This window comes from Zeus faber (assembly GCF_960531495.2).
Source record: "Zeus faber genome assembly, chromosome: 18".
In the NCBI taxonomy this organism is placed as follows: domain Eukaryota; kingdom Metazoa; phylum Chordata; class Actinopteri; order Zeiformes; family Zeidae; genus Zeus; species Zeus faber.
Window position 1 is genome coordinate 30,389,766 of NC_137210.1, and position 10,008 is coordinate 30,399,773.

Genomic DNA, 10,008 nt, shown 5'->3' on the forward strand with positions numbered 1-10,008 from the left:
TGTCTATGTGTCTATGTGTCTATGTGTCTGTGTGTGTGTCTGTGAGTGTGTCTATGTGTCTGTGTGTGTGTGTGTGTCTATGTGTCTATGTGTGTGTGTCTGTGTGTGTGTGTGTGTGTGTGTGTGTGTGTGTGTGTGTGTGTGTGTGTGTCTATGTGTGTGTGTCTATGTGTGTGTGTGTCTGTCTGTCTATGTGTGTGTGTCTATGTGTGTGTGTCTATGTGTGTGTGTCTATGTGTGTGTGTCTATGTGTGTGTGTCTATGTGTGTGTGTCTGTGTGTGTGTCTGTGTGTGTGTCTATGTGTGTGTGTGTCTATGTGTGTGTGTGTCTATGTGTGTGTGTGTCTATGTGTGTGTGTGTCTATGTGTGTGTGTGTCTATATGTGTGTGTGTGTCTATGTGTGTGTCTATATGTGTGTGTGTCTATGTGTGTGTCTATGTGTGTGTGTGTCTGTGTCTGTGTGTGTCTGTGTGTGTGTGTGTGTGTGTGTGTGTGTCTGTGTCTGTGTGTGTGTGTGTGTGTGTGTGTGTGTGTGTGTGTCTGTGTGTGTGTCTGTGTCTGTGTGTGTGTGTGTCTGTGTCTGTCTGTGTGTGTGTCTGTGTCTGTGTGTGTGTCTGTGTCTGTGTGTGTGTCTGTGTCTGTCTGTGTCTGTGTCTGTGTCTGTGTCTGTGTCTGTGTGTGTGTGTGTCTGTGTGTGTGTGTGTGTGTGTGTGTCTGTGTGTGTGTGTGTGTGTGTGTGTGTGTACCTCTGCCCTAGCGATGCGGTGTATCACTGTCTCCAGTGTCTCGTAGCCGTAGCATTTGAGAACTCCTTCTACGCAGCAGGATCGAGACTCCAGCGCCTCCTTCAGGCTCATGTTCAGCTGGTTGTAGCTCTTCTGGGCCGCCAGGTTCTGCAGCAGGCACACAAACAGCCTGAAACCAGCCTGAAACCAGACTGACAACAGTCTAAAAACAGAATGACAACATTCTGAAAGTCTAAAAACAGGCATATATATATATATATATACTGTATATATATATACTGTATGTATATATATATATATATATATATATATATATATATATATATATATACTGTATGTATATATATATATATATATATATATATATATATATATATATATATATATATATATATACTGTATGTATATATATATATATATATATATATATGTAATAATAAATGTAATGTAATTTAATAATTGTATATATATGTATATATGTATACATATATATGTGTGTGTGTGTGTGTGTGTGTGTGTGTGTGTGTGTATTCAGTATATCTGATCGACATTTGTCATCATCTTACTCCCTCTGTTGTTGTTGTTGTGGTTGTGGTTGTGGTTGTGGTTGTGCTTGTGCTTGTGCTTGTGGTTGTGCTTGTGTTTGTGGTGGTTGTGGTGGTTGTGCTTGTGGTGGTGGTTGTGGTTGTGGTGGTTGTGGTGGTTGTGGTGGTTGTGGTTGTGGTTGTGGTTGTGGTTGTGGTTGTGGTTGTGGTTGTGGTTGTTAAACTTGGGGTGTGTCATGTCTGCCCTCGCGGGCGTGGTCTAGCTCGGTTCTGACTGACAGAAGATGTTGAGACATTTCACTTACGATGACGTCGAACCTTGAGTAGAGAGCCACCACTTTACCTGGGGGGGAGACAGACAGGTAGTCAGACAGACAGGTGCAGGCGGAGGCGGGTGGAGGTCTGCGGAGATGTGTCAGCACCTTGCCGGTCGACCACAGGGAGGGCAGACACTCGTCTCTCCACGAAGATGGACAGAGCATCGTACACAGATGCAGACTCCTCCACCGTGGCAACGTGCTCAAACGTCCCGATGCCGACCTCAGAGATCCTCCTCTGGAGGAACCTGGGCTTAGCAAACAGAGAACCCTGAGGAGGAGAAGAGGAGGAGGAGGAGAGGAGGAGGACGAGGAGGAGGAGGAGGTGGAGGGGAGAGGGTGAGGAGGAGAGGAGGAGGAGAGGAGGAGGACGAGGAGGAGGAGGAGAAGAAGAGGAGAGGAGGAGGAGGAGAGAGGGTGAAGAGGAGAGGAGGAGGAGAGGAGAGAGGCAGAGGAGGGGGAGGAGAGGACGAGGAGGAGGAGAGTAGGAGGAGGAGAGAGGGTGAGGAGGAGAGGAGGAGGAGAGGAGAGAGGTGGAGGAGGGGGAGGAGAGGAGGAGGAGGAGGACAGTAGGAGGAGGAGAGAGGGTGAGGAGGAGAGGAGGAGGAGAGGAGGACAGGAGGAGGAGAGAGGGAGACGAGGAGAGGGAGATGAGGAGGAGAGGGGGAGAGGAGGAGAGGAGAGGAGGAGGAGGAGAGAGGCAGAGGAGAGGGAGAGGAGGAGGACGACAAGGAGGAGGAGGTGGAGGAAAGAAGGTGAGGAGGAGGAGGAGAGTAGGAGGAGGAGAGGAGGAGAGGAGGCTCTTCAAACTTATTGACTTACCACTGCGGTAACATAAGAAACAGGAAGTGAGAGACTAGAAACAGCTTCTCACTGTGCTTCCAAAGGAGTTGTTTAAAAATGTATAATTTTAGGGAACTTGAATCTCACAATATTGTCACATGTGGCTTCACATTTTCATGAGAATAACAAACTTCCTGTTCCTAGTCTCTTACTTCCTGCACAACGGGCTGTGATGGAGCCGGAGTTTCTTCAAAACACACTTTTCATCTTTTCTTCGTCGTTCGCTGCGTTGGCTGAACTACATCCACACTGAGGGGTGGAGGCTGTCGCCCACCACTGCACATCTTACCAGCAGGGGCAGGAAGCGGGGGTTGGGGTTGGGGTGTTTGGCTCAAGAAGCCTCCCTAGTACTGGGCAGAAATTGTACTCACACTGGCAGGCTGCAGCGTCCTCCACCCTGTCATTAAGGTGGAGTGAAGATTCACCTAAACAAAGGAGGGGGTTTGTAGGGGGCTCTGGTCATGTGTTGTCAAGGCCTCCTGGTGGTAGGGTACCCAGCCTGGTAATCCATTTGGCTTCTGCTTCTGCTTCTACTCCTCCTCCTCCTCCTCCTCCTCCTCCTCCTCCTGGTCGTCCATTGGGTGTTGTAATCTAGAATTGAGAACCTCATTCTGGTTCCTTGGTGTTCTACCAAGGTGCTTGCTCGCAGCTTATTGGTCGTCCTTTGGTGTCTCATGTTGGCGGCTGATGCGTTGCCATAGAGAGTTGTTGGTTCTCCCACAGAGCTGATTCTGCAGGAGCAGAGAGGATGGGGTTGAAGTTTTGTTTGAGTTTCCTGTTTAGAGCTGTAAAAAGGTTTGGTTGCTACCTCAAAATGCTCGGGGTTAAGATTCTTTGGAAGCGTAGGAATTGGGATTGCAATAGTCCCTTCAAGGTATGTTTCGGGTGGAAGCTGGTTGTATCTAATAGGGCGTGTGTATCCCTAGCTTTGAAGTAGACCCGGTGTCCAAAATGCCTGTTTCTTCAAATTCCCTGACTTTGTAGGAGGTGCTGCCCAGGAAGACCATCTTGGTGTTGTCTGTTACGCAGGTGACTTTGATGGGGGCGTGTTGTGCATTGAGGTGGGTGATCAGAGATATCTGATATGTGAGGAAGTTGTTGTGTTTTAGTGTGCAATTTTTTTATGCCGTTTCTTCCCAATCCACCAGGTAGAGGTTTGCGTAGGTCGGAGCAAACTTCTTTCCCATGGCTTCTCCCTTTGATTGTAGGAAGTGTTCTTGGTTGAAATCAAAGTCGTTTTTTGTTAGGTTGATTTGCAGTAGTTCCAGTATGGCACTGCCGTTGTAGTTCTGGAAACTTGTTAAAGATTCTCTTGTTTGCTTGTAGGCCTGGTTCAATGTTGGTGTAGAGCTTCACTATGTCTATGGAGAATAGGAAATCTTCTTTATTCACCCTTGTTTTCTTTATTCTGGAGATGAAGTAATAGGTGTCTACAATGTAGCTGGCATGTTCGGTGGAGAGTGGGTTTAAGAAATAGTCAATGAATTCCACCACTCTGTCGCTCTCATTGCCGCAGTCTGACACTATGGGTCTTCCAAATGGAATTGTACCCGGTGACGACCAGTTGTTTCTGGGTTTGTGGATTTTAGGAGATAGAATATTCTTTCCCGTGGTTCTTCTTCTCCGATTAGGTATCGAAATTGTTTGTTTGTTATGGAGCCCTCCTCCATCATTCTGGATAGGATTTTCTGGATCTCCTGTGTTTGTTTGAAGATGGGCCTCTCCAGCCGTGTGTAGTATTCTGAAAATTGTAGTTGTCAGTTTGCTTCCCACACGTAGTTGTCTTGGTCCTAGATTACAATGACTGTGCCTTTGTCCGTTGGTTTGATAACCAGGTTTTGATTGGCGCTTAGTTGTTTTAGTAGCAGTACTTAGTCTCTGGAGAGGTTTGGGGAGTCTTGGTAGTGGTGTGGATCCATTTCTCGATAGGTCGGCTCCATTTTGTTTTATTAATTGTAGAGTTTGAGGAGGACTGTCCCTGTCTGGGCTCCCATTGTGATGCTGGGATGAAGGGTAGTCAGTTTGTTTGTGTCCTCGGCTGCTTGAAAAAGAAAGATGCCAGTCCTAATCTTCAGTGGTATTGTTCCACGTCTACTCTTGTTTCGGGGGATGGGCCCCTTGGTAGTACCCAGTGCGGGTATAAAAAATAGGCCCTTCTCCAGTAAGGAGGACTGATCTGGGCTAGGTTTAAAAACTTTTGATGGGTTTAAAAATTATGATTCCCCCTCCGTCACTGTGTTTGTATTCCTTGAGGGCATCAGCTCTTTATAAAAGTCACCCAGTGTGTCCAGATGTTAGTCCTGGTTGATGAGTCCCAGTGGATCCCATGGGTAGTTGTGAATTTGTTCTGGGGAATCGGGGGAATTGTGTGTCCTTGCTGTTGGAGGAAAGTGTTTGTGCATTTTTCTCCCCTGTTGGTGTTCCCTTTCTGGCAGGGTGTCGGCAGCATTCAGTATTGGGATTCTGATGCGCACTGAAGAGAAGGTTGTTTTGGCCGCCTCCAGCATGGTTTTGTAGCCCTTCTTCATGTTGGTGTCGGTCTGTTGTTGTTCGTTGATTCCGAAGGCCAGGATTACTTCCCTGACATCGTTGTTGTTGGGGGTTTCTCTCCAGAGGAGGTGGACTAAGTGTTCAAATTTAGACCCAGGGAAACAGGACGCTTGTAGGCTGGCAACATTCTTGCTGTTTTCCGGGAGGTGACGTAAGTTGGAGTCGCCTATGATCAGGATTGGACGTTCTGGTTGGTTGGAGTGACCAGGTGTTGGATTTGTCGTTGATGTTGCCATAGTCCTTGAAGAGTATACCATTTTTGTCGTCTCCTTGGATTATTCCTGGTTCCTGCGGTCGGTTGGTACTCCTCGTAAGTCTCTTCTTGGGGGTCTCTACTCTTGGAGGGGTGGGGGTGGTCCTCCTAGGGGGTTTCTGCTTTATGTGTGGTGTCAGACAAAAGTTTCGTAGAACTCTTGTTTAAAGTGGTGGGAAATATTCGCCATACAGCAGGTTAAGGAGGAGGCCGTTTTCTCCCTGTTCCATCTGAGTTTGTACTGTAGTTCAGGTTCAGTTCTTGTGGGGGCCTTGTGTAGTTCCAATGGTCACTTCGGTCCTTGTCTCGAGGACACTGTACTCGGGTCCTAGATAGGGGACTGTTCTTCTGTTGGGGTGGGTTTCGAAGTCTTTGTTGTAGTCGGTGTTGTGCCCCTTGTTGCTGTGTTGATTTCCTGCCGAGGTGGTGAAGCGTGGGTTCCTTGTTCCGGTTCCTTAGGGTGTGGATCGGTCAGCGGGATGTAGACTGGGACGTCTTCTTTTGTTCCCTCCGTGTTTTTGTATGGGAGTGCTGTTGCTGCAAATCTGACTGCTTTGGGTGCAGGCGTTTCAAGGATTTGTGGGCCCATTTGATGACAATGTTCCAAGCTCCATCCATCGTGTAGAGAACATACCGATTAGCTTGGTGTGAAGTTCCTCCACTGTAGCCTTATAGTGGTCATCCATCCAGGACACAGTTTCCTCCGGCCATCTATCCACCGCCCGGTTCGCCATTGTCCTCGATTCCTCACTGGGTTGTGGGGGTCTAGGTTACGGTTAGGGTTAGGGTTCAGGTTAGGGTTAGGGTTAGGGGTTGGGTTAGGGTTCAGGTTAGGGTTAGGGTTAGGGGTTGGGTTAGGGTTCAGGTTAGGGTTAGGGTTAGGGGTTGGGTTAGGGTTCAGGTTAGGGTTAGGGTTAGGGGTTGGGTTAGGGTTCAGGTTAGGGTTAGGGTGGAAGGTGTAGAGCCCCCCAGTGGCCGTCCTTACAAAGAGGTGCAGGAACTTGAGGATGCGTTTGTGGGTCAGGATGTGCAGGACGTTCCCAGACTCCGGGTCGATCACCGGGAGGCGGTGGATTCTGTTCTTTAACAGCGAATAGATGGCGTCAAACAGACTGTGGAGACAGAGAGAGAATGAGGCTGGACCCTCCCTCCTCCACCCTCCTCCATTATTCCATCCATCTATCCATCCCTGATCTGAGTGTTTCCTCTTAACCAACATGCACAGACAGACAGACAGACAGACAGATGTTATTCACCTGGACTCTGGAGTGATGCTGATCAGAGTGTTCACACTGTACTGAAGGTAGATCTCTGAGAGACAGAGAGACAGGGAGAGAAAGAGACATACAGACAGGTGGAGGGACAGCCGGGTGGAGAGACAGACAGATCACTGTCATAACCTCCATGTTTCACCCTGGTTGTGTTGTGGTGATGGAGCATCTCTACCTCTCCACGTCTCGATCTTATGTTCCTCCAGTTCATTCATCTGCACCTGGACCACACACACACACACACACACACACACACACACACACACACACACACACACACACACACCGTCACAGTGTGGCACAGAGGGGGGGCGTATCCCACAATGCCGTGCAGCGTTGATCTGATCACTCACCAGAGGAGCTCTGTAGTAACGATGGAGGATGTTAATGAAGTCTGTGATGGTCAGCATGCCTACACACACACATACACACATACACACACATACACACACACACATACACACACACATACACACACATACACACACACACACACACATACACACACACACACATACACACATACACACACACACATACACACATACACACACACACACATACACACACACATACACACACATACACACACACACACACACATACACACACACACACATACACACATACACACACACACATACACACATACACACACACACACACACACACACACACACACATACACACATACACACACACACACATACACACATACACACACACACATACACACACACACACACATACACACATACACACACACATAAACACACATACACACACATACACACACACACATACACACACACATACACACACATACACACACACACACACACATACACACACACACACATACACACATACACACACACACACACACACACATACACACATACACACACACACACATACACACACACACACACACACACATACACACACACATACACACACACACACACACACACACATACACACACACATACACACACATACACACACACACACACACACACACACATGATAAGTTAAGGTTGATTTATAATCAGTTATGAGTCATGACAGACAGACAGGTAGACTGTCTCACCTACAAACCTCTGCAGCTTGTCGTCCCACAGTGGAGCAGCTCTCACTCCGTTGGCGATCAGAGCGAAGAACGCCTGCTTCACCTGCACACAGTGTGTGTGTGAGTGTGTGTGTGTGTGTGTGTGGGTGTGTGTTTGTGTGTGTGTGTGTGTTACCTGCAGTGTGGTATCAAAGATGACCAGTTTAGAACTGGTTGGAACGGCGTCATAGCAACGGTGACTCTTCATAAAGTTCATGTAGATGAAGGTGTCCGACTCTACACACACACACACACACACACACACACACACACACACACACACACACACACCATTTACCACAGCACCACCTGCTGGTGGTGTCGAGGAAGGATGTTGTGTTGCCGTGGTTACCTGTGCTGTTGAAGCTGATGCCGCCCTCCTCTTCCTTAAACAAAGGAACCTGGAGATGAAGAGCAGCAGGATGTTACAGTCCTACCAGAGTGGAGTGTGGTGCTCTGCTCCACCTCTGCTCCACCTCTACTACGCTTCTACTCCATCCCTGCTCTACCTCTACTACACCTCTACACCCCCTATACTCTACCTCTACTCCACTTCTACTCAACATTTATCAATATGTTTCAGGGCCGTCAGTAGGTGGTGTTCGTGGGACAGTGTTGAACGGATGGTGTTGACTCAGCAGGTCGCTGTGTTGGAGGACAGGTGGAGTTACACCGTGGTGGAGGTTAGTCAGGAGCGGGTGTAGGCTCGTCAGGAGCAGGATGGAGGTTCATCAGGAGCGGGGTGGAGGTTCGTCAGGAGTGGGGTGGAGGTTCGTCAGGAGCGGGTGTAGGCTCGTCAGGAGTGGGGTGGAGGTTCGTCAGGAGCAGGGTGGAGGTTCATCAGGAGCGGGTGTAGGCTCGTCAGGAGCGGGATGTAGGTTTGTCAGGAGCGGGTGTAGGCTCGTCAGGACCGGGGTGGAGGTTCGTCAGGAGCAGGTGTAGGCTCGTCAGGAGCGGGATGGAGGTTCATCAGGAGCGGGGTGGAGGTTCGTCAAGAGTGGGGTGGAGGTTCGTCAGGAGCAGGGTGGAGGTTCGTCAGAAGCGGTTGGAGGCTCGTCAGGAGCGGGTGGAGGCTCGTCAGGAGCGGGGTGTAGGCTTGTCAGGACAGGGGTGGAGGTTCGTCAGGAGCGGGTGTAGGCTCGTCAGGAGCGGGATGGAGGTTCATCAGGAGCAGGGTGGAGGTTCGTCAGAAGCGGGTTGAGGCTCGTCAGGAGCGGGTGGAGGCTCGTCAGGAGTCGGGTGGAGGTTCATCAGGAGCGGGGTGGAGGTTTGTCAGGAGTGGGGTGGAGGTTCGTCAGGAGCGGGTGTAGGCTCGTCAGGAGTCGGGTGGAGGTTCATCAGGAGCGGGGTGGAGGTTTGTCGGAAGCGGGTGTAGGCTTGTCAGGAGCAGGTGGAGGCTTGTTTTGTTTGTTTGTTGTTGATTTGAGGTGGAGGAGGACGTGACATCCCATTAAACATTAGTAACATGATGAACGCTGACGTCATGTTGCCATAACAACGAGCACATCAAAACAAAATAAACGTGACTTTTAATCTTTAACTATTAATAAAGAAGAGAATGCAGAGAAGGTCTCACCTCAGGAAGATCCTCCATGACGGGACAGAGAGAGAGACAGAGAGAGACGGAGAGAGAGAGACAGACAACAAGGGGAAAGACAGCAGAAGTAGAAGCAGACAAACAGACAGACAGACAGACAGACAGACAGACAGACAGACAGAGCAGAACGTAAACGACAGCAGCAGAGTTAAATGTAGAAGTAGAAGCTGTTCAGAGAGAGAGTCCTTTAAACTCTGTGTGTGTGTGTGTGTGTGCCATGTGCAGTGAGGTGTTTATCTTCCTCATGTTATTTATATACATGATGGTGGTGGGGGTCGGGTGGGGGTCGGGTGGGGGTGGTTGGGTGGGTCCTGTTTCTGTTCTATAAACATGTTTCATTTTGTTTCTTCACAGTAAAAGGTTTGGATACATTCAGAGTTTCAGAGTGTAGTAACTGGGTGTAGTAACAGGGTGCAGCAGGGTGTATATACAAGGTGTAGTAGCAGGGTCTAGAAGGGTGGAGTAACATGGTGCAGCAATTTGCAGTAGCAGGGTGTAGTAACTGTATGTAGTAAAAGGGTGCAGCAGGCGTATGAGAGTGACAGAGAAAGTGCCCCCATTATATAAAGCAGATGAGACCTGAATGACCAGCGATGAGTGATCAAATAAGGCTTTTTGAACTATTAAGAAGAAAAAATGTTGGAGTACTAATACTAATGTTGAAGTACTACTATTACTGTAAATTACATTGAGAATAAAAACACACTGTTGTGGCGCACCCGTCGCTGCTGGGTTGGTAACGTCATAGTGCCTATGGCACTAACCCTAACTGGA

The 10,008-nt window shown here is 48.7% G+C and overlaps 1 protein-coding gene across 2 annotated transcripts in view; it reads right to left on the reverse strand.

Annotated features, from left to right (window-relative positions):
• Positions 1–9,441, reverse strand: part of prkag3b (protein kinase, AMP-activated, gamma 3b non-catalytic subunit) — a 16,233-nt gene extending 6,792 nt beyond the window's left edge. For both annotated transcript variants that reach the window (XM_080019696.1, XM_080019697.1), the window contains exons 1-11: positions 9,214–9,441; positions 7,990–8,038; positions 7,774–7,874; positions 7,620–7,701; positions 6,880–6,938; positions 6,702–6,747; positions 6,512–6,566; positions 6,241–6,367; positions 1,715–1,880; positions 1,598–1,635; positions 748–894 (exon numbers count right to left, since the gene is read on the reverse strand). In XM_080019696.1, the coding sequence (XP_079875822.1) occupies positions 748–894; positions 1,598–1,635; positions 1,715–1,880; positions 6,241–6,367; positions 6,512–6,566; positions 6,702–6,747; positions 6,880–6,938; positions 7,620–7,701; positions 7,774–7,874; positions 7,990–8,038; positions 9,214–9,231 (888 nt within the window). In that variant the 5' untranslated portion in view covers positions 9,232–9,441. The remainder of the gene's footprint in view (positions 1–747; positions 895–1,597; positions 1,636–1,714; positions 1,881–6,240; positions 6,368–6,511; positions 6,567–6,701; positions 6,748–6,879; positions 6,939–7,619; positions 7,702–7,773; positions 7,875–7,989; positions 8,039–9,213) is intronic.
• Between the last annotated feature and the right edge of the window lie 567 nt (positions 9,442–10,008).